The sequence below is a fragment of the Dama dama genome, chromosome 3, assembly GCF_033118175.1.
Source record: "Dama dama isolate Ldn47 chromosome 3, ASM3311817v1, whole genome shotgun sequence".
Lineage (NCBI taxonomy): Eukaryota > Metazoa > Chordata > Mammalia > Artiodactyla > Cervidae > Dama > Dama dama.
The window spans coordinates 63,933,184-63,957,912 of NC_083683.1; the positions used below are offsets into that span (position 1 = coordinate 63,933,184).

The 24,729-nt window shown below is 41.4% G+C and overlaps 1 protein-coding gene across 1 annotated transcript in view; it reads left to right on the top strand.

Moving 5' to 3' along the window:
- Positions 1-4,603: 4,603 nt before the first annotated feature.
- The window catches only part of GNS (glucosamine (N-acetyl)-6-sulfatase), a 46,645-nt gene continuing 26,519 nt past the window's right edge, over positions 4,604-24,729 (top strand). Inside the window, exons 1-6 of the mRNA XM_061130802.1 lie at positions 4,604-4,957; positions 16,063-16,122; positions 19,093-19,299; positions 21,224-21,289; positions 21,719-21,817; positions 23,494-23,661. Of these exons, the coding sequence (XP_060986785.1) occupies positions 4,751-4,957; positions 16,063-16,122; positions 19,093-19,299; positions 21,224-21,289; positions 21,719-21,817; positions 23,494-23,661 (807 nt within the window). The 5' untranslated portion in view covers positions 4,604-4,750. The remainder of the gene's footprint in view (positions 4,958-16,062; positions 16,123-19,092; positions 19,300-21,223; positions 21,290-21,718; positions 21,818-23,493; positions 23,662-24,729) is intronic.

Consider the following 24,729-nt stretch of genomic DNA (forward strand, 5'->3'; position numbering starts at 1 on the left):
AACTTTTAGTAATTTATAATATTACTATGTCTTTCCTCAGTCTGGTGTTAGTTGCTCAGTTGTGTCTGACTCTTTGTGACCCCACCCACTGTAGGCCGCGAGCCTCTGTCCAAGGGATTCTCCAGGCAAGAATACTTAATTGCCATTCCCTTCTCCAGAGGCTCTTTCCAACCCAGGGATCGAACACAGGGCTCCTATATTGCAGGCAGATTCTTTACCGTCTGAGCTACAGGGAAGTCCCCTTATTTATCTTCTCAGTCTAAATATAACTTTTGTGTTTATAATTGCTATTCTTTTGCTTAAGGAGCCCCCCAAATTGTATATGAGCTTCAGGTCATATAAAATCTGTTTTTGCCTCTGTCATCATCATCTTCTCCATCTAACTGATCTACCTTTATGCATTCTTGTCCGCTTCTAGTCTTTACACCATGCCACAGACAAAAGGATCTTACACAAATTTATGTCTGACTGTTTTTCTCCTCTACTCTTCCAGTGATTTCCCATTAGCCTTAGGCTAAAGACCAAAATCTTCAACAAAGGGTCTGGACCTTGCCTACCTCTCCCTCTCCTTCTCTGCCTCAGCTGCAACCATGCTGGCTTCTTTAAGTTATTTGAATGCACATTCTTAGAGCCTCTGCAAATGCGGAAGTCCGTGTCTAGGAGACTCTGTGTGTGTGTGTGTGTGTGTGTGTGTGTGTGTGTGTGCCGTGTCTAGGAGACTGTGTGTGTGTGTGTGTGTGTGTGTGTGTGTGTGTGCACACGCGCGCCCCCCCCCCCCCCCCCGCACTTATTCAAGTATGACTCTTTGTGACACCATGGACTCCACAAGGCTCCTCTGTCCATGGAATTTTTCAGGCAAGAATACTGGACCAGGTTGCCATTTCCTCCTCCAGGGGATCTTCCCAATCCAGGGATCAAACTGACATTTCTTGTGCCTCCTGCATTAGCAGACATTCTTTACCACTAACACCACTACCTCGGAAGCCTAGGAGGCATTCTACCACCAACTATTCTATTAAAAATTACCTTCTTTAAACTTCAGACTGTCATTCAAAGTTATTTCTTCAGTATCTTAAGATAGATCAGTAAAACTCAAACATTCAAAAAACTAAGATCATGGCATCTACTCCCATCACTTCATGGCAAATAGATGGGGAAACAATGGAGACAGTGACAGACTTTATTTTGGGGGGCTCCAAAATTACTGCAGATGGTGACTGCAGCCATGAAATTAAAAGACGCTTGCTCCTTGGAAGAAAAGCTATGACCAATCTAGACAGCATATTAAAAAGCAGAGATATTACTTTGCCAACAAAGGTCCGTCTAGTCAAAGCTATGGTTTTTCCAGTAGCCACGTATGGATGTGAGAGTTGGACTATAAAGAAAGCTGAGTGCCAAAGAACTGATGCTTTTAAACTGTGGTGTTGGAGAAGACTCTTCAAAGTCCCTTGGACTGCAAGGAGATCCAACCAGTCCATCCTAAAGGAAATCAGTCCTGAATATTCATTGGAAGGACTAATGCTGAAGCTGAAGCTCCAATACTCTGGCCACCTGATGCGAAGAACTGACCCATTTGAAAAGACCCTGCTGCTGGGAAAGATTGAAGGTGGGAGGTGAAGGGAACGACAGAGGATGAGATGGTTGGATGGCATCACCGACTCAATGGACATGCATGTGAGCAAGCTCCCGGAGTTGGTGATGGACAGGAAGGCCTGGCATGCTGCAGTCCGTGGGGTTGCAAAGAGTCAGACACGACTGAGTGACTGAACTGAACTACCCCCTTAAATGCTCATCACATTCTACTTTTCCTTCATAGCATGTTTCCCTATTTGCAATTATATACTTTTTTTTTTGTATTATTATTATTTTTTTTTCCAGTGGGTTTTGTCATACATTGATATGAATCAGCCATGGATTTACATGTATTCCCAATCCCGATCCCCCCTCCCAATTATATACTTTTATGATTGTTATACTGTGTGTTTCTCTCCTGTGGGTGCATGATCAGTCATGTCCAACTCGTCGTGACCCTATGGACTGTAGCCCTCCAGACTCCTCTGTCTGTGGGATTTTCCTAGCAAGAATACTGGAATGGATTGCCATTTCCTTCTCCAGGGGATCGTCCTGACCCAGGGATCAAATCCGAGTCTCCTGTGTCTCCTGCCTTAGCCAAGTAGATTCTTTACCACTGAGCCACCTGGCAAGCCCCAAATTTCTCTGCCATTAGATTGCAAATTCCATGAAAGAGGAACAGTGTGTCCTCAGCACGAGCCTAACATTTGGAACAAAGCTGGTATCTAATTGTACAGTCTCTGGCCTCAAATAATTTACAATCTAGTTTCGAAACAAAAACAGTGATAAAATTTTACAACTTGGATCATCAGTGCAGATAGATTTTTATTTGCGCAGAAAGTCTTACTGGAAGCCTTGAAGTCTGAACACATAGGAGTTAGTTTTTCCATCAGGGTGCAAAATTAGCCAACCTTGAGGCTGAAACACACTACACAGGCCATCTGGGGAGTACTCTGACCAGATTCCCAACACAATTTTCTTTTACAGTGGAAACCTACTGCATTCTCTTTTTTCACAGCATTTTTAAGAAACTTTTTTGGAGTATAGCTGATTTAAAATGTTGTGTTGGTTTCTGTTATATAGCAAAGTGAATCAGTTATGCATATGTTAAATCCACTCTTTTTTAAATTCTTTTCCCATACAAGTCATTACAGAGTATTGAGTAAGAGTTTCCTGTATCATATGGTAGGTCCTTCCTAGTTATTTGTTTATATATTCTACTTCACTTTTAAAAGATTCTCTTATCTTCTGTACTTACTATTAAAAATTAGTGATAAAACAAAGGACATTACCTTTTGCATAAGCCTGCTAGTTGCATGTATGATATTCCTAAGCCCTTCCATAATTATTTTTACCTTATACTACTACAGAGCTTCCACAAGTTTGAAGACTTCCAGTCAGAGGGCTCAGCTTAGAGAAAATACACTCTATCTGTTGGGAAACAGAAGGTACAGCCTGCTGTCCTCAGTTGATAACAAGGCTTGTTCACCTTGCCAGGGATATTTCTTTTGCTATTGCTATATTCACTAGTTTGTTTTCTTTTTTAGATTCCACATATAAATAATAACACAGAGTATCTGTCTTTCTCAGTATGACTTATCTCACTAAACATATACGCTCCAAGGCCAGAGATGGTTCTGTTCCCTAGACTTGGGCAGAGTAACTGCTGTCCTAGAGCTATTACAGAAATATTTGGAGTCCTAGGTTCCTGGAATTTCCCCCCAAAGCTTACTTAATATTTGGTTGGGTAGCCATAAAGCAGTGCATTGATTTTTGCTTAATTGCACAGCTTCCAACATCATCTAAGAGGTCTTTCAAAAACTCACCAACTGAATGTTAGGGTAAATACTCCCAAATCCATCAAGGGATATTTAGGCTGCCAAAATATCTTGAAACTGTTGGTTTGACATCATATATCAGCTGAGGAATAGTATAGACAGGTTTACAGTTAAAATGAGCTGAAGGAAATATTAAAAGTTATTTTATATATAAGGGCTTTCAATAGCGTTTGTTGACTCAGGGATTAAATACAGTAAGACCCAGACTTTGCCCACCAGCTTCCACTACCTGGAAGGCATATTCCCCCTTTTTAGTTCAGTCGCTCAGTCGTGTCCGACTCTGCGACCCCATGGACTGCAGCACACCAGGCTTCCCTGTACATCACCAACTCCAGGAGCTTGCTCAAACTCATCCAGTCAGTGATGCCATCCAACCATCTCACCCTCTGTTGTCCCCTTCTCCTCTCTCCTTCAATCTTTCCCAACATCAGGGTCTTTTCAAATGAGTCCGTTTGTCGCATCAGGTGGCCAAAGTATTGGAGTTTCAGCTTCAGCATCAGTCCTTCCAGCTAATATTCTGGACTGATTTCCTTTTGGATGGACTGTTTGGATCTCCTTGCAGTTCAAGGGACTCTCAAGAGTCTTCTCCAACACCACAGTTCAAAAGCATCAATTATTCGGCATTCGGCTTTCTTTTTAGTCCAACTCTCACATCCATACATGACTACCGGAAAAACCATAGCTTTGACTAGACGGACCTTTGTTGGCAAAGTAATATCTCTGCTTTTTCTTTTCAATCTCTGCTTTTTAATACGCTGTCTAGATTGGTCATAGCTTCTCTTCCAAGGAGCAAGCGTCTTAATTTCATGGCTGCAGTCATCGTCTGCAGTGATTTTGGAGCTCCCCCAAATAAAGTCTGTCACTGTTTCCATTGATTCCTCATTTACTTGCCATGAAGTGTTTGGACCGGATGCCGTTAACTGCTTCCTATTGGCTGATTCCCTTTTATCCGATCTTCCCCCCATTTTCATCCCTGCGCAAAGCACTCCGAAACAGGTCCTACCAGAACCCAACCTCTGCCCGAGTTGGGAGCAAGGGCGGGTCCGCCGATCGGCAGCCTTCTCGCCCCTTCCAGGCCACTTCCCGCTTTCCCTACCAGCTGCTCCCGCCCGGCTCCCTTTCCGTCCGAAGCCCCGCCCCGCCGCCCGTCACGTGACCGCACGGCGTGCTCCGCCTCCTGCCCCCGATTCACGTGATCGCGCCCGGGAGAAAACGCCTGACCCGAGCCCGTGCCCCTTCACTGTACACCCTTTTCTTCCAGTTGCTCCCGGGCTTCTCGCTCTCCAGTCGTCCGCGCGTCTCTCCACTGCGCCCGGGGTCCCCCCGGAGCCCTGTCCGCCATGCGGCTCCTGTCTCTGGCCCCAGATAGGCCCCGGCGAGGCGGCCCCCGCCACCTGCCCTCCGGCAGCCCAGCGCCGCCGCCGCCGCTGCTGCTGCTGCTGCTGCTGGGTGGTTGCCTGGGGGTCTCCGGGGCGGCGAAGGGCTCTCGGAGGCCCAATGTGGTGCTGCTTCTCGCTGACGACCAGGACGAAGTGCTCGGCGGCATGGTAACTCTTCTTTTTATTTCTGCCCCGCCCCTCCACCTCCTGGGCTGACTCCGGGGTTTCTGACCCTTCTTCCCCACCCGGACTCCCTCACCTCGCTACCTCTACCCCGAGCTGATTTGCTTTCGCCGCGCCGTGCCCATACGCCCGCTTGTAGAGGTGAAGGACTCTGCTTCCTCTTTCTCTTGTGTGGGTTCTGGGTCCACACACAGAGCTTCCAGTCTGGATCTTACTGCTGAGGAGTTTGCTCCATGTCTCGAGACAACCTCGTGGACGTCAGTCAGGGATGGGGTGAACCAATAAGGAGCAGGTGATGGCTAAGAGTACGCAAGCCTTGCTTGTCCTTTGGGCTAGGGGAGAAATCCAGCCGCCTCTATGAGGGACCGAGGCCACTTATGCATTTGACCCTGTGTACGATGTCTGAGCCTCATATTTATGAAAGAAGTGCTGACATGAAGTGTTCTGGTAGGTAGGTTGTCGAACTCTTCAGGGAATGCGTTGCCTTACAAGAATCAGGAAGATTCAATTAGCCTAATTGAACACCTGGCTGATGCATTAAATACTGTCAGCACTCCGTTTGGTATCAGATGGATGTTTTTCCGAGACTTCATTCTTTGCCAGGGTGAATTTTACTTCTGTATCTTCACATTCTCAAGTTTGTGACCTTCAAGAACATCTGCTCAACCCCATACCTCCGGGAGGCCCATAAAGTGGCTTGCCTCAGGCACATGAGTGGTTGTGGCTGTACAGACAGAGTCCTGACTAGTGCTCTGATCCTGGGTATGGCATTCCTCTTAAATCTTTTTAAAAACAAGTTGGTTATTGCTTTCTTCCTTTCAGTTCTCTTTTTGCTTTGAAACACTTCAGGCACGAGGTTCCTAAGTTTTACTGTGTGGGAACACTCTAGCTCAGGGTCCTTCAGACTGCTGATTTCAACCCATAAGTGAGTTGTGAAATCAGTTCAGTGAGTAGCCACCAGCATTTTTACTTTCCTGCGGAATAGAGTAGAATAGAAAATGTGTGAAACATGGCAGTCAAGGTAAGCATATCCATATGTAGATATGTGTTAGCTGTGTTCAAGAGTGTAAGAGTCTTTTCTAAATGATATTTAAGATGCTTGCATTTTAACTCCATACGTGTGCCTGCCACGTGTACCTCATTGCCTTTTAGTTTCTGCTTGGTCCCACTGACTTTGAAGAATCTTAACTTAATGGCCTTCCTGGATTTTACTTGTTTTTTCCCACCATTCCAGCTGCCACACTTACCCTCCTAACGAAACTTTTCTTTTTTTGGCTGAAGCCATGCCCCCTGCACTGGGAGCACAGAATTGAATTCACTGGACCACCAAGGAAGTCCCACGAAACTCCTTTCTAAACACATTTTCGGATGTATTTTTGAAGTGTTTTGTCCAGAAAAATCAAGCCATCTCCATCAAAAATTAATAATGATTTAGTGACTTAATTAAAAGGCCAAGTCTTCATAGCTCAGTTGAAAACAAAATTCATCACTTTACTGTGAGGTATTCAGGATTCAGTTTCTTCAGCTCTCATAGACCACCAGTGTGGTTTGTGTGTATCTAAGGTTTCTTCCCCTTAGTGTGTTAATCAGGTTTACTCCTTTAAAGCAGTAGCAAATTCTTTCTGTAGATGTTTGTGCTGGAGAGAAGACCCAAAATTAAGTGGAGGAAAAGTCAAATTTAATACTGTCAGTTTTCTGGAGAATTCTGACGTCTGTAATCTTTTACAGAATATTCTACCACTGATTGTCAAACAAGACTTGAAGCGGAAGAGCAAAGAAATAATGGCATTTGAGAACCTACTTGGAGCTAGTTGGACTTCCTGGTGGCTCAGATGGTAAAGAATCCTCCTGCAATACAGGAGACCTGGGTTAGATACCTGGGTTGGGAATATCCCCTGGAGAAGGGAAAGGCTACCCACTCCAGTATTCTGGTCTGGAGAATTCCGTGGATCGCATAGTCCATGGGGTCATAGAGAGTTGAACTTGACTGAGTGACTTTCACTTTCACTTTTGGAACTAGTCAGAGTGTGAAGTGTTTTATCCTGTGCTTCAGTCATCACAGGAATCCTCTGCTGTAGGTATTATATTTACCGTAAAAAATGAGAAACTTAAATTTAGAAGGGGCTAACTAACTTGGCCAAACTTCGTATAGCAATGTGGTTGGTGCTTTTAATCACTCAGTTGTGTCTGACTCTTTGTGACCCCCTGGACTGTAGCCTGCCAGACTCCTCTGTCCCTGGGATTTCCCAGAAAAGAAGACTGGAGTGGATTGCTATTCCCTTCCCCAGGAGATCTCCCCAACCCAGAGATCGAGCACAGGTCTCCTGCCTTGCAGGTAGATTCTTCACCACTGAGCCACCAGGGAAGCCTTACATAGCTATAATGAGGGGCAAATCCTGGCATCTTGTAATCTCAGAACCCTGAGATTATATGCTTTTTCTCCTATTCTAAAATACTGTGGTAATACTGATTTACCGGATATCATTCAACATACTCATATCAGCATAGTCACTTATACCATACATAGATCGGAGATTTTTTTCAGGTGACATTCAGGAACACAAGTGGGGTCATGCAACTCGTTAATTTACATGCAATACTTTGTGTGTATTATTTTCATTTTTGTGGAGAGAGGAAAGTCTCTGACCCCCGCCCCCTCCCCCCCTCCCCAAAAAGATCATGAATTGCCACCTTAGTTGGCAAGTAAACAGGTGTCAATCCCCCAGACTAACTCAGATCAGAGGATTATAGCACATGTATGGGTTGTGGTTTTGGAATCTTGCAGTCATCTACCAAAAAAGTAGTAGTTTTTTATGTGGTAGCATCATCTTTAACAGTTTATCTTTCTTGGTGTAGGTTTCATCTGTGGAACTCCATTTTAGTTTTTGCCCAGGGAACTGTTCATCCATTTCTTGGTTTTATTCATTGCGATTGGTTTTGTTATTGCGGTGTGATGAACATAGTGTTCTTCAGTGAAGCACAGGTTGCTCTTTTTAAAGACATTCTCTCTAGAAAAAGTGATGTTTGGTCAAAATCTCAAGGAAGTGAGGAAAGGAGACATAGGGGAAAAATGAATACATCATGTCCTTGCTTAAGGCAAAGTGATCTTTCATTTTTAAAAGTTAGCCATAGAACTATCAGAATGGTCTAAATGTTGTTTCAGAGCAGATGTGTTTGGGGCCCAGGAAAGTGAATGACTCCTTTAGCGTTTTTGGTGGGTTTTTTGTTTTTTTTTTGCTTCAGACAAGTAAAGCAGCACATTAGTCACATGCAAGTGTAAGATTGGTTGTTTCTTAAAGAATGTAGTTTGGCCTTAACCTGACCAGCCGCTGTGTTTAGATCTTAAGGACTGACTTTATCATTGAGGTTAGCATGGGCTCACATATACATTTTTGGTACAAACAAGTTCCTGTTTGGGACTTGTTTGATTAAGCATAGAGCATGGTTATCCCTTGTACTACTGTTTAGCAGTATAAAGGTTATGGTTATTAATACACCTTTCCTACTTAAACTAAAGGGCTTCCCTGATCGCTCAGTTGGTAAAGAATCCGCCTGCAATGCAGGAGACCCCGGTTTGATTGCTGGGTCGGGAAGATCTGCTGGAGAAGGGATAGGCTACCCACTCCAGTATTCTTAGGCTTCCCTTGTGGCTTAGCTGGTAAAGAATCCGCCTGCAATGAGGGAGACCTGGGTTCGATCCCTGGTTTGGGAAGATCCCTTGAAGAAGGGAAAGGCTAGCCACTCCAGTATTCTGGCCTGGAAAATTCCATGGACTGTATAGTCCATGGGTTCTCAAAGAGTTGGACATGACTGAGCGACTTTGACTTAAACTAAAATCTGAATAACTATACAGCCCTGCGTCGACGTCTGGCTCCTGCCTCTCCTTGTCTTTTTACCGTGTGCTCCCCTTTGCTTTCTTTGCTACTTCTAGCACACTGGCCTTTGTTCCACCCTCATGGGTGTTGCTTTCTCTTTCTGGCAGCATTTTACTTGTTCACTCACCCTGAAAGCATCTTCTCCTACTCTGCATGACTGACTCACCATGTCACTGTCAGTACTGAAGTTACATCCTGAAGGAGGCCTCTCCTGACCACCCATCTAAAGTAGTTTTCCCCTTTTCTCTCATCAGCCTCAAGTGCGATGTCCAGGTTTATAGCTCTCTTCACTGCCTGGAATAGTTGTCTGTTTCCCTGTTGTTTAAGTGCAAGGATCATGAGGGCAGGGACCGTCTATCTTTTGTCCACCACTGCCTAGATCAGTGCCTGGCACACTTTGTTTAGCAAATGTGTTACAATCACACAATTTAGTCTTACTGTAACATCACTCTCCAATAGCTTTGTATGAATACCAATTTGATTATTAAGTTCCCTTAATAATCAGCTCACACAGTCCTTTTCCCATTTACACTTTGCATTCCTATTTCCCCTCCCTATGGATTCACTGCAAATGGCATATTTTCATTCTTTTTTTATGGTTGAGTATTATTCCATTGTATGTATGTACAATATCCTCTTTACCCATTCATCTGTCAGTGGACATTGAGGCTGTTTCCATGTCTTGGCTGTTGTAAATAATGCTGCAGTGAACATGTGGGTACACGTATCTTCTGAAGTTAGCATTTTCATTTTCTTCAGATACTCAGAAGTGGAACTGCTGGATCATATGGTTAGTTGTATTGTTAATTTTTTGAGGAACCTCCATATGATTTTTCATACTGGCTGAACCAGTTTATATTTCCATCAACAGTTACATAAGAAAGAAAGGAAGTCAGCTTGTTCAGTTGTGTCCGACTCTTTGCGACCCCATGGACTGTAGCCTGCCAGGCTCCTTCGTCCATGGAATTTTCCAGGCAAGGATACTGGAGTGGGTTGCCATTTCCTTCTCCAGGGGATCTTTCCGACCCAGAGATCAAACCCAGGTCCCCCACACTGCAGACAGACAGATTCTTTACCGTCTAAACCACCGGGGAAGCCTGGTAAGGGTTCCCTATTTTCTATATTACCAACACATTTTTTTGAAGTTGTGCATATATTTATTTTTAAAAAACTTTTAATTTTGTATTGGGGTATAGCGATTAACAATGTTGTTATGGTTTCAGGTGAACAGAGAAGGAACTCAGCCATGCATACACATGTATCAGTTCTCCCCCAGACTCCCCTCCCATCCAGACTGCCACAGAACTTTTTATCTCTTGTCTTTATAATAATAGTCATTCTAATAGATATGAGATACTATCTCATTGTGTTTTTAATTTCTTGTCTTTTTGAGTATAGCCATTTTAACAGGTGGGAAGTTCTATCTCATTGTGGTTTTCATTTGCATTTCCCTGACAATTAGAAACATTGAATATTTTTTCATGTACCTTATGGCCATTCATATGTCTTTTCTGGAAAAACATCTATTCAGAGCTTCTGTGCATTTTTTAGTTGGCGATTGTTTTTGCTATTGAATTGTATGAGTTCTTTATATATTTTGCATATTAATCCTTTATCAAGTCTGACTTGCAGATATTTTCTCCCATTCAGTAAGTTTCCTTTGTGCTGTAGATTTTTTTATTCTTTAATTGAGCTGTAGTTGATTTACAATCTTGTGTTTCAGGTGTTCAGCAAAGTGATTTAGTTGTATATATACATATACTTTTTCAGATTCCTTTCCATTATAGTTTACAGTAAGATAGTAAATATAGTTCCATATTGTTATTGTTGTTGTTTAGTCATTAAGTCATGTCTAACTATTTTGCAACTGCATGAACTGTATTCTGCCAAGCTCTTCTGTCCATGGAGTTTACTGGCAGGAATACTGGAGTGGACTGCCATTTGCTCCTCCAGGAGATCCTCCCAACCTAGGGATTGAACCCACATCTCTGGCATCTCCTTGGCAGGCAGATTCTTTACCAACAGTGCCACCTGGGAAGCCCATAGTTCTCCATGGTACATAGTAAGTTTTTGTTTTTTTAATCTGTCTTACATATAGTTATGTGGATCTGTTAATCCCATACTCCTAATTTATCTCTTCATCCCCCACCTTTGATAACCATAAGCTTGTTTTCTATGTTTGTGAGTCTGTTTTTGTTTTTGTAAATAAGTTCATTTGTATTATTTTTTTAGATTCCACATACAAGTATATCATATAATATAGTATGTCTTTCTGTGTCCTTACTTATTATGATCATCTCTAGGTCCATCCATGTTGCTGCAAATGGCAAATTTTCAGAATTTCATCCTTTTTATTACAGAGTAATATTCCACTGTGTGTATATGTGTGTGTGTGTGTACACACACACACACACATACACACCCCACATCTTATTTCATCTATTGATGCACATTTAGGTTGCTTCCACATGTTGGATGTTGTAAATAGCGCTGCTGTGAACATTGGGGTGTGTGTATCTTTGCAAATTTTAGACTGTTAGTCTTTTTCCAGATACATGCTGAGGAGTGAGACTGCTGGATCATATTGTAATTATACTTTTAGTTTCTTAAGGAACCATCATACTGTTCTCCATAGTGGCTGCAACAATTTACGTTCATACCAGCATTGTTGGAAAATTCTCTCTTCTCCTCACCCTCTCTATCATTATTTGTAGACTTCTTGATGATGGCCATTCCGACAGGTGTGAGGCAATACCTCATTGTAGTTTTGATTTACATTTCTCTAATAATTAAACAATGTTGAGCATTTTTTCCTGTGCCTGTTGGCCATCTGTATGTCTTCTTTGGAGAAGTATCTTGTCAGGGCAGAAGACCTAACTTTCAAAAGACCTAACTCTTCAAAAGAAGACTTTTTGATTGGGTTTTTGTTTTTTTGATACTGATCTGTTTGTATATTTTGGAAATTAACCCCTTGTGGGTCCCATTCTTTGCAGCTATTTTCTCTCAGTCCATAGGTTGTCTTTTAGTTTATGATTTCCTTTGTGTGCAAAAGCTTGTAAGTTTGACTCGGTCCCATTTGTTTATTTTTGCTTCTATTTCTTTTGTCTTGAGAGATTGATATAAGAAAATATTGCTGCAGTTTATGTCAGAGTGTTTTGCCTCCTCCTTCTAGGAATTTTATGGTGTCATATTTAAGCCTTTAAGCCATTTTGGGTTTGTTTTTGTGTATGGTGTGAGGGAGTGTTCTGGCTTTATTGATTTTCGTGAGGCTGTCCAGCTTTCCCAGCAACATTTATTGTCTATTCCTTTCCCACTGTATATTCTTGGCTCCTTTGTCATAAATGAATTGACCCTCAGTGTGTGGATTTATTCCTAGGATCTCTGTTCTGTTCTCTTAATCTGTGTCTCTGTTTTTATACTATTTCTGTTCTGACTATAGTGGTTTTTTTTTTTTCTTGTATTCAGGTATGTTGGTTTACAATATGTTTCAGGTGTGCAACATAGTGATTCAAGGTTGTTATAGATCACACTCAGTTTATAGTTATCCCCTGTCGGCGGTCTTCTGTGTGCCGCGCCAGGGCTTCTGTGTACCTTATCTTAAACATTTTATTCACAGTCGTTTGGACCTTTTAATCCTTTACTCCTGTCCTGGGCCTTCCACCTCCACCTCCCTACTGGTAAACCGCTAGTTTGTTCTCTGTATCTGTTAATCCCTTTCTTTTTTGTTATATTCATTAGTTTGTTTTATTTTTTAGCTTCTGCATATAAGTGATGACATACAGTGTTTGTCTGATTTATTTCACTAACCATAATACCCTCCAGGTTGTTACAGATGGCAAAATACTAGTCTTTTTTTATGGCTAAGTAATATCCCATTGTAGATATATACCTCATCTTCTTTATCCATCCATCTGCTGATGGAAACTTAGGTTGCTTCCATGTCTTGGCTATTGTAAATAATGCTGCTATGAACATTGGGGTGCCTGTATCTTTTCAAATTAATGTTTTTGTTTTCTGCAGGTATATAACCAGGAGTAGAATTGCTGGATCATATGGTAGTTCTATTTTTAGTGTTTTGGGGAACCTCCATACTATTTCCACAGCGACTGTGCCAATTTATATTTCCACCAACAATGTACAAGGGTTCCCTTTTCTCCACATCCTTATTAGCATTTGTTATTTGTGGTCTTTTTTAATAATGGCTATTCTGACAGGTGTTAGGTAGTATCTCATTGTGGTTTTGATTTGCTTTTGTCTGGTTAATGATGTTGAGCATCTTTTTTCATGTGCCTGGCCATCTGTATGTCTTTGGAGAAATGTCTGTTTAGGTCATCTGTTTCTTTTTTAAAAGTAAGTTTATTAGTTTTTTTTTGCTGTGCTGGGTCTTCACTGCTGCATGGACTTTTCTATAGTTGTGGCTTGCAGGGACTACTCTGTAGGTGCAGTGTGTGGGCGTCTCTTGTTGTGGAGCATGGTCTTCAGGGCACACAGGCTTCTGCAGTTGCAGCCCATGGGCTCAGTAGTTGTGGGTCCCAGGCTTAGTTGCTCTGGGGCATGTGGGATCTCTGGATCAGGGATCAAACCCTTCTCTCCTGCATTGGCAAGTGGATTCTTTACCACTGAGCCACCAGGGACGCCCTGGGCTTCTGTTTCTTAATCAGGGTTGGTTTGTTTTTTAATACTAGGTTATATGAGCTGTTTATATATTTAATGTTGATCTCTTGTCAGTCATATCATTTGCCCCTGTTTTCTTCCATTCAGTAGGTTTTTATTGCTCTTCGGTCAATAGTTTGTTGGGCATAGGCTTTTAAATTTCATTAGGTTCCATGTGTTTTTTATTTTGTTTCTTGCCTTAGGAGGCAGATCCAAAAATATATTACTACTATGTATGTCAGAGAGCATTTTGCCTCTCTTTTCCTAATGATTTTTATGGTTTCCAGTCTTACATCTAGGTCTTCAGTCCATTTTGAGTTTATTTTTGCATATGGTGGGAGAAAATGTTCTAATTTCATTCTCTTACATGAAGCCATCCTGTTTTGGCAGCAGCACTTATTGAAGAGATTGTCTTTTCTCTGTTGTATATTCTTGCTTCCTTTGTCATATGCTAATAGATCACAAGTGTGTGGGTTTATTTCTCTCTATTCTGTTCTATTGATCTACATGTCTGTTTTTGTGCCAGTACCATATTATTTTGATTACTGTAACTTTGTAGTATAGTCTGAAGCAAAAGAGCATGAGGCCTCCAGCTCCATGCTCTTTACTCAAGGTCATTTTGGCTCTACAGGGTTTTCTGTGTTTCCATACAAATTGAAAAATGGTTTGTTCTAGCACTGTGAAAAATGGCATTGGTATTTTGATAGAAATTGTATTGAATCTGTAGATTGCCTTGGGTAGTTTGGTCATTTTAACAATGTTAGTTTTTCTGATCCATCAGTCAGATGTATCTTTCCACCTGTTTGTGTGTTCTTCAGTTTGTTTCATCACCATCTTACAATTTGGTGAGTGCAGGTCTTTGACTTCCCTAGGTAAGTTTATTCCTAGGTATTTTATTCTTTTTGATGTGATTATAAATGAGATCGTTTCCTTAATTTCTTTTTGATAATTCTTTGTTAGTGTAGAGAAATGCAACACCATATTAACTTTATTAACTGCATATTAATGTGTCCTGCAACTTTACCAGATTCATTGAGCTCTGGTAGTTTTTTGGTGATGGATTTGGATTTTCTATGCATAGTATCATGTTGTCTTCAGACAGTGACAGTTTGACTCCTTCCTTTGCAATTTGGATTTCTTTTCTTTTTCTTCTCTGATTGCAGTGGTTAGGACTTCTGAAACTATGTGGAATAAAATTGGCGAGAGAGGGTATCCTTGTCTTGTTCCTGATCCTAGAAGAAAACTGCTGAGTAGGATGTTATCTATGAACTTGTTATATATGACCTTTATTATGTTGAGGCACATTCCTTGTCTATCTACTTTGAGAATTTTTGTCATAAATGGATGTTGAGTTTTGTCAAATGCTTTTTCAGAGTTCTTGAATGAGTGAGAATTCTCAAGCTAATGGATTCTTTAGGTTTTCTAGTGAAGTGAAGTCGCTCAGTCATGTCCGACTCTTTGCAACGCTGGGGACTGTAGCCCGCCAGCCTCCTCTGTCCATGGGATTCTCCAGGCAAGAATACTGGAGTGGGTTGCTGGTTTTCTAACGTCTATGTAAAACAATGGTGGTAACTTTTATACAGTGAGAATGACCCTCTTATTAATACAGTTGTGATTTTGGGTTATTAGTCTGTAAGGAATTTTTACACAACAAAATACACTTAAAACTGGGTTCAGTATGGTCTCAACTTTCAAAGGCACTTCAGAATCATGAACTGACTCATATAATACAGCTAAAATGAGCTGCTTCAGATTGTCCTTTCTTGCTGTCTGGAATCTGAATAAAGATTACTAGTGTTTATTACTATTATATTTGTATCTAAATGACCAACATCATGCTTTCTGTCCTCACCATAGGATTTGAAACTAGTTGTTTTCTATACTTGTCAGGATCTTAAATTTTGAGCAAAAGATAAAAAGCAAGGATATAAACAAAGTAATTTCTGACTAGTCTTTTGCTTGATGAGGTTCTATGTAGATCTGTTTGCCCTTTGGCTCAAGTTTTACCTGAGGTGATGGTTGTCTAGTGCAGAGGGCCATGAGCTTGTAGTCAGAAATTGTGCATCTGGGCTGTATGCCAAGTGACTGATATTTGAGTTAGTTTGGGGGCCTTGTCTGACTTTTAGAACCTGTGTTGGTTTATTTCTGTTTTAAGGGGTGAAAGGCTCCTTTCATATCGTTTTCCACAATTCCGCTTCTAAAGATGAATTAATGGAGGTAGATATACCCTGTCTTTTTGTAAGGGGGATGGTGACAAATGAGAGAAGGGCATCAAGGTCTCCTTACATTGAAATCAGCGTTGCTAGAATAATGCCTTCAGCTGTGAACTTTCCCTTCCTGCAAGCATTCTAACTACCTGAACTTTTGCACAGGACATAACTGACTGGAACCAAACTTGGGTTCATCTCCGGAATCACACGGGACTCTCAGCTGTTTCTTAGTGTCAGATGGAGCTGATCATTTGGGAATAAAAGGTTGAGAGTAATCAAAAAACACAAATTTTGTCCTGTGTGTTTTAGTTTATTGGAAGAAATTGTTTGACAGATATTTATTATTTTACAGACACCACTGAAGAAAACCAAGGCTCTCATTGGAGAAATGGGAATGACTTTCTCCAGTGCTGTAAGTTTTGAAGCTGATTTAATTTTGTTAAGTTCTTGTGTTTATATTCTAAGAAGAAACACTCTTTTGAGTAGTCTACTGTATTTTTTATGGTTTTTCTTCTAGTTAAATGCCTGATCTGAAGGAAAGGTTCTATTTAATGTGATGTAAGTTCTTTTAATTGAAATATTACTACTTAACTATTGAAAATTAATGGCAGGTATCTTGTAAGCCATTCTGATCTGCACCTCAGAACTAGAGAAGTTTATTTAAACTTTCATGATTGGAGGTTTGAAAACGGATTGTAAGAATTGGGTATCATTTGTATACTCTATAAAAGTGTCCCATGGTGAAAGCTTGCAGGCTACTTTACAAAGCCCAATTAACCCTTATAGTCAAACCTAGCAAAGATAATACCAAGAAAACAGAACAAACCTGACAACTGTGCGTATGTGTGTACATACATATACATGTATATTAATACATGTGTGTATGTTCATATATAAACATAAATGCAAAGATCCAAAACAAAATACTGACAGATCAAATTCAGGAACCGTGTTCATAACCAAGTCAGTGGCAGCATAGCTTCGTGTCAGGAAATCCTTTGAAGAGCAGCAGTGTTGTGGTAAAGAGCACAGACTCTGGAACCAGACCACTGTGTTTTGAATGTTCTAGCTGTCTCTTTTCTAGATGTGCTTCCTTGAGCAAGTTATTAAGCTTTTTTGCCTTTGGTTTCCCCATTTGTAAATAGGAATACTAAAGCCTATCTCAGAGGTTAAATGGATTGTTACAGGTAAAGCAAGCACTTATATCAATGCCTGACTTATAGTAAGTGCCACTACGTAATGGTGGTTATTATATCGTCCACCAACGGTGATTAAAAGAAGGAAAATTAGATGGTTGTCTCAACAGATATTTAAAACTCCTCTGAGGGACTTCCCTGGTGGTCCAGTGGTTGGGACTTTGCCTTCCAACGTTGGGGGGTGGGGGGGAGGGTAAGAGTTTGATTCCTGGTCTGGGAGCTAGGATCCCACATGCTTGCAGCCAAAAAACAAAAACGTAAAAGCAGTATTTTAACAAATTCAAGAAAGACCATTAAAAATGGTCTGCATCCAAAAAAAAAAAAAGTCCTCTGAAATGTTGGCACCCCTTTTCTTGTAACTTGTTAAACCATTAGAAGAATGCACTATGATGACTATTTCAAACAAATAGCACAACTTATAGTTAAGATTAAAGTCTCAGGGTACTGTTCTTAGGGAAGACAACAAGGGCCCAGTATCTCTCACTTAATCATCTGCTGAACTGTCTAGTCATTGGCATAAGTCTTGTGAAGACCAAAATTGTTATTTCCACTTGTCTGAAGTTTCTACTTAGAAATCATAAGAGAGTTGTTGGAAAGCTTTTAAATTAATAGAATTTAGTAAGTTAGAAATGAAAATCTATAAATAACTTTCTTCCATGTAACTAGTTAGAGAAACATGAGGTGGGGGGAGAAGTGATCCCACTGGTACAAAGGCAGGAAAATATAGGCTCTAGGAATAGCTAGTGGTGTACAGTAATGGTTAAGACCTGTAAATGCAGTTAGAATATTTGGTGAGTGATAAAGTACTTCATGCATAGTTATACACATCATTTTCTGTGGAGAGACACGTTATAAAATGCTTATTCTAATCAGAATCCCAGTGGGATTCTTTTTAGGCTGAATTTAGTGATTCCAAAGTTATCTGGAATAATAAGTAGGTTAGAATAATCAAGGTAAAAATTTTAAAGAGATATCTCTACCAGACCCTGAAATGTAATATGAAGATCCAGTGAACAGCATAGCACTGGCCAAAAAATAGGTCAGGAAATAAAAAAGGAGAGTTAAAGAGTTGCCAGTGTGAAAATTACAAAAGTCAAAACATCCAACCAAATTAAAAGCAAAAGTAAAAGCTAGGAAGTATTTGTAGTATGATTGAATCCTTCATTAAAGCTTATGTAGTGAGTGAGTGAAGTCGCTCAGTCGTGTCCGACTCTCTGCGACCCCATGGATTGTGGCCTACCAGGCTCTTCCATCCATGGGATTTTCCAGGCAAGAATACTGGAGTGGGTTGCCATTTCCTTCTCCAGGAGATCTTCCCAACCCAGGGATTGAACCCGGGTCTCCTGCATTGTAGGCAGACAGACACTTGACTGTCTGAGCCACCAGAGAAGTCTTAAAAAACTTAGGCAACAGGAGGGAAAATGTGCAAAGTGCGTGAACAGACCATTCACATGAACACAACTGATCAGTATGCATGTGGAGAATGTTCATCCTCACCAGTATTTAAGAACGCCAATTCCAATTTAAAAGGCCAAAGAAATGTGAATTGTTTCAAAGGGATAATACGTAATTCTGGCAAGGGTGAGCAAAATGAGCATTCCTGCTCTGCTGGTGTGAGTATAAGCTACTATTACCCTTCTATAAAGTGGATAGGTAATGAGTGTTAGGACCTAGACAAATATTACTAGGTCAAATAGGGTAATTCTGTTGATGATAGGAGCTAATGGATACATAATTAGAGTAGGAAAAAAAAAATCTATGTCCAGTGTATAAAGTGATGCAGGTAAGCGAAAACTCCAGATCAGCCTGAAAATGACTCCCTACTTCTCAGCTGCTCTAGATTCAAGGAGTATTCTTCATGTTTGCTCGGGACCTCGCTCCCAGCATGCTGTGTTCCTTGTATGTAACATTTCTTTGGCCGATGAGATTAGAACAGCTTCAGGTTATCCTATAAAAAGAAACTAGCGGAAAAAGAGGTGTGTTCTCTTGGTTGTTCTGTTTCATGTCTCCACTAGAGAACTTAAAGCAGCTCTGGAGTGTGTTATCTATAAAGAAAATCCCTATCCCACGGGAAATTAGAGATTTGAAGTTAGGGGAACTGAGCAGCTTTCTCTATTCTGATTAGAAATGATGAGAAATCCGTCTGTCTTGTGTAACTGTCTCTCTGGCTTCTCTTCCCTTTGTAGTACGTACCAAGTGCTCTCTGCTGCCCAAGCCGAGCCAGCATCCTGACAGGGAAGTACCCGCACAATCATCACGTGGTTAACAACACTCTGGAGGGGAACTGCAGCAGTAAGTCTTGGCAGAAGATCCAAGAGCCGAATACTTTCCCAGCAATTCTCAGATCCATGTGTGGGTATCAGACCTTTTTTGCAGGGAAATACTTAAATGAGGTATGTTGAATGGTCTAATTATTCCCTTTTGTTTTGTTAATAACAGCTCCTGAAATGTGAATTTATATAATTCATGTTAATTGTTTTTTAATTAGTATCCATTCAAGTCATGTTAAAGGGTTTTTGGGTGTCTGGCATTTCTCTTAATCTACCTGTTAAACAGGAACTTATTTACATGAACGTAATTTACGGGATTTGGACATGGTGGTTATTCTTTCTTCAGACAGTCTCTGGATCATTTATTTTAAAATTGTCTTCAGACCACAGTGGCCTGAGACATCTTCCCTTTTTTCCCTCAAGAATTCTGCTTGTCACATGGTCGTCATGGTATCTTTGTTTCCATTTCTCCTTTATCAGGACCAGAGTGAAGAATTTTTTCCTTTGCGCTTCTTTCCTGAATAATAACTTAACCCATTTTTTGGAAACTGGAAACAGATTGTGGGGAGATCAGTGATGAAGGAAGAGCGCCCACGCCTGAGACATTCAGGCCACTGAATTATGTGCCTGAGTCGTTAGCGGGCTGGCCTTGAAGGCCCGGGATGAAGGAGGCCTCATTGTGACTTGCCCAGGCCAGGCTTCAGGGCCTTGAGTCCACTACACTGGCCTTAGCATTTAGTCAGAGTTCAGGCTTAATGAAAATAATGTGTTTGAGAGGGTTTGGGATTATCTCTTAAAGTAAAAGTGGGATTCAGGACAAAGAGAACATGTATGTTTTCTTATGTACTTTATCCATGGTTGCTAGAGATCTTAATATCTGATCTGAATTTTGTTAATTCTCTCCCTTCCTGTAATAATTGGGGGAATTTTCAGCTTTGTGGGTTTGATGAAAAATGACTCAGTTTGAAGAGTCGTGAGTAATAAGTGTGATGGATTATGGCTACAGGTCATAAAGAGAACGTACACTACTTTTCATATTGAAGATCTTCTAACATACACAAAATTAGAAATTCTTCAAACTACAAAGAATTAGTTCTTAGAGGTACTGCATTAAAGGGTCAGTGTTAAGCCTTGTCAAGATAAAATGGGATGACTCTGTGGTCTCTTCACTTGATTCATCTCATCAGATAAATTGAATCCAAATGTAGTCTTCAGGGAGTTCCGTGGTGGTCCAGTGGTTAAGACTCCGAGCTTCCAGTTCACAGGGTGCGGGTTCAGTCCCTGGTCGAGGAACTAAGATCCCACATGCCATGTGGCATGGGTAAAAAATAAACATAAAATAGCAAAAAGGGACTTCCATCTTCAGGAGAGCCGAAGTGATAGACTGAGAGCTTATAGCCTGATTTGGGCAGTTAGCCACAAGGCTGGCTAGACCAGTCTATGCAATCAGTAGCTCAACAGATGAGCCCTATGGCTTTAGCTCTATTGCCTTTTCCTGAAGAGGACCAAGAGTAACTATCTCAGGCTTTTGCAGGCCGTATGTCTGTGTAGTGACTGTTCAGTTGTGTCATTGTCGCTGGAACGCAGCCACAGACCTGCGGAAGCCAGTGAGGGTGCCGTGTTTCAGTAAGGCTTCACCCTCACTGAAGTTTAAACTTCAGGCAAATTGTCAAAAAAATAATCCTCTTTTGATTTTTTTTTCATTCAAGTATATTTGATTTTGTTTGGTGGATTTGGGGTTTTTTTTTTTGTTTGTTTATTTGTTTTAGTGTTTATATTTTTTAATGTTTGGAAGAAAATTCTTAGCTTGCCAGCTAAGCAGTTGGCAGGCTGGATTTGGCCCACCAGCCATAGTTTGCCAACTTACGCTTCAGAAATTCCTAGGTCTGTAGCGTTCTTCGCTTTTCAATTGACTTTTGTACTTGTGGAAATTAAGCACTTACCATGTTTCAGGCACTGATGTAAAAAGATTCTGACAGTTCCGTGTTTCTTTCTGGTCTGGTCACATCCCGTGAACTTCTAAGACATTGCTTGTCTTGCTTTCCAGTATGGAGCCCCAGATGCAGGTGGACTCGGACACGTTCCTCTGGGCTGGAGTTACTGGTATGCATTGGTGAGTGAACAGTGAAGTCAGCGACGATTACACAGAACCCTACAGATGCTTGTTACTTTCTGCTGTAGCTCTGATACTGACATTACTTGGTTTGCTGTTATGGTTGGCCACTTCATCTCCTTAAAAGTCTGTTGATTTGTGAGTCACTCTGTCGTGAGATATTTTTCTTGCATTCCACAAGGTTTAGCAACATATTTTGCTGTTGTACCGGATCTGTTTCTGGGTTTTTAACTAAACATATTATGGAAACTCTGCTCATAAAACCGTAGTCAAGAAGTCTAATTCAGTATTGACTTGAGCAGTTACCTTTTATGTCTTATCACTGTTTAAGCAGAGTACAGTTTAGCCCAGTATGGTTTTCAACTTTCATTTTGTATGCTGGCCTCATTAAAAAGAAAAAAAAAAAACTCACTTTCCTCTCTTTGATAGGAAAAGAATTCTAAATATTATAATTACACTCTCTCTATCAATGGGAAGGCACGGAAGCACGGCGAAAACTACAGTGTGGACTATCTAACAGATGTCTTGGTGAGTTACTGAAGCTCTGTCCTTGCAGTTTAGCTCATGCTTAACTAAAGACTCTGCCTCAGAAACCTTTAGTTATATTTGTTCACATTGAGTAGCATGAATAATAACTTGATCTAACTGGTGAAGAATATTTTCAGCTGGTTAAAGATTCCTGAGAGTGTTTTTCTTTGTAATTAAGCCAGGCTCAGATCTAATGTTTTTGAAATTCCAGCAGCAAATCCCTTTTCCAAAGGCTAATCTCTAATACTGTGGAGATTACTTTGAAGAGGTTTTACACTGTAAGGGTTCCTACTCTTGACCCCAGTTTTACTCACAGGCTGCAGGATGACAGCTTCATCATGAGGGTAAGGGAATAGAGGCAGGGAAGTTCTTCAGGCATTGGGTATTATATATTTAAAAAAAAAAAAAAAATACTCAAACGGGAACATGAATTTGGGACTCTCCTTCCCTGTCTGAGATGGTTCTAATGACAACCCCCCATAGGGCGTTCATTCACCAAGTACTTCAGCACCCCTCAGAGCTGGTACTAGGCAATAAATAAAGCAAAGTCCCCGATTCTGTGGGAGGTCACCTTTTAGGGGTAGATTTATTTACACATGTGTGTGTTGTCTTGTTAGAGGGTGATGAGTTAGAGCAATAAGGCAGAGGATGGAAGTTACTTAGATAGTATTTAAGCAGAATCCTAAAGGAGAGGAGAATGGCTGTACAGATAAGCGGAAAGAGTGCCACAGGCAAAGGAAGCAAAAAGTGTGAAGGTGTCGCGGCAGGAGTGTGCCTGGCCTGTTGGAGAAACCAGAGTTTCTGACGGGGCCGAGGTAAAGTTAGATGGGTGGCATGATGGTCGGAAATTGATAGTGTCTTTTGAGTTTCATGTTGGGAATAAAGGAAGATGTAAATCAACTAGAACAATTAAAAACACAGCATGTGTGTATGTGGTAAGCTTTAATTTTCATAAACTGTCTTCAGAGAAACAAATGAAAAACTTTTTTAAGTCCAGATAAATTAAAACCCTGGTGTGGCATATTTGGACTTGGTATTATTCACTTAGCTTAGCTTAACTTCAGCTGGCATAACTTAGGATATCCTGTCTACTCTTTTGACCCCAGCATTTTTGTAAGATTATGGTAACTTAATTCACTTCTCCCACTATTGTGAATTAGGTTGACTGTTTTTTATATTCATTAAAGCATCAAATGTATGTATATGCTCTGAGCAGCATTAATGTAAATTAATACTAAAATGGCCAAATTATTCTTTTTTTCCTCATGGGAGGCATAACAACTTTTAGGTCATGTAAAGTCGTCCGAGTCCCAGTTGCTTTCTTAAGGAAAGCGTTAGTCGCTCAGGCATGTTTGACTCTTGGAGACCCCAGGGACTGTGGCCTGCCAGGCTCCCCTGTCCCTGGGGATTCTCCAGGCACGAACGCTGGACTGGGTTGCCATTTCCTTCTCCAGCTTGCTTAAGAATGGGTGTGCTTTTCAGTATTTTCATGTGTTTGCCTGAAAGCTGGATGATTCATTCCAGCAACACGCTTGCAAGTGACTGTGACATAGATTATGTGCCAGAACTGGGGGAAAACTCACAGGACCCTGCACCCCTTTCACCAGAGAACAGCCGCTTATCCGGGCCTCAGCTCCTGGGTGGGGTGAGAGATGACCAGTCTTTCTGTGTGTCAGGCTAATGTCTCCTTGGACTTCCTGGACTACAAGTCCAACTCCGAGCCATTCTTCATGATGATCTCCACCCCAGCGCCTCATTCGCCCTGGACGGCTGCACCTCAGTACCAGAACGCCTTCCAGAACGTCTTTGCACCAAGAAACAAGAACTTCAACATCCATGGAACGGTAACTTCCCCTCAGCCTTGCATCCGGCCAGGCTCGATGTGATTAAGTGTATAACACACTGGTCAGGAAGCCTTTGAGTCATGTAGGTGGTCTTCCTTCTCAATCTTTTTGAGGTAATTGTGCCTGTCTCTAGTACACCAGGTAGTATACATGTGCTTCAGGAATCCAGGTAAGTTTCCTGCCATGCACCCCGTGAGCAACTCGAGAGTCCACGGGGAGTGGTGGAGAAATGCTGTCCTTCCTGCCTACGGTCCCTGCTGATCACCTCCATGCTGGCTTTCCTCTGGACGGAGGCGTAGGAAAAAGAGTGGTGATGCAGTGTAGCGTGATTGGAAAGGGAAGTTGGATGGAGAAATGAACCAGAGCAGGGACGGTAATAAAGGGCTGTAACCTAAGCACTGTTTGCCTCCAGCGCCGCTTACCCTCCCCTCGGTCCAGGAGATAGGCATTTCAGTGGTTTGAAGACTGAAGGCTGCTCCCACCTCATGCTTGTTTCCCTGAAGTCTTCGTTACTTGTGAGGCGGTAGAAAGAATGAGTCTTGGAGTTAGATTCAGTACTACCGCTTTCTAACTAAGTGCCCTGACCGTTAATAAGATGCTTAAGTTCCGTTTTTCCCTCTGAAGTGGGGGATCCTGACCTCGCATGTTCAGTTGCTCAGTCATGTCTGACTCTTTTCGACCCTATGGGCTGCAGCACGCCAGGCTCCCCTGTCCTTCACCATCTCCTGGAGCTTGCTCAGACTCAAGTCCATTGAGTCGGTGATGCCATCCAACCATGTCATCCTTTTGTTATTTCCTTCTCCTCCTGCCTTCAATCTTTCCCAGCATTAGGGTCTTTTCAAATGAGTTGGCTCTTCACATCAGGTGGCCAAAATATTGGAGCTTCAGTATCAATCCTTCCAATGAATGTTCACAGTTGATTTCCTTTAGGGTTGACTGGTTTGATCTCCTGGCAGTCCAGGGGACTCTCAGGAGTCTGTACATAGAAACATTTAGCATGTTTCCTGGCACATGATAGGCTGTGCTTGCTGTGTATGATGTTAAAACTGAGTGAATTGAGTTTTAAAC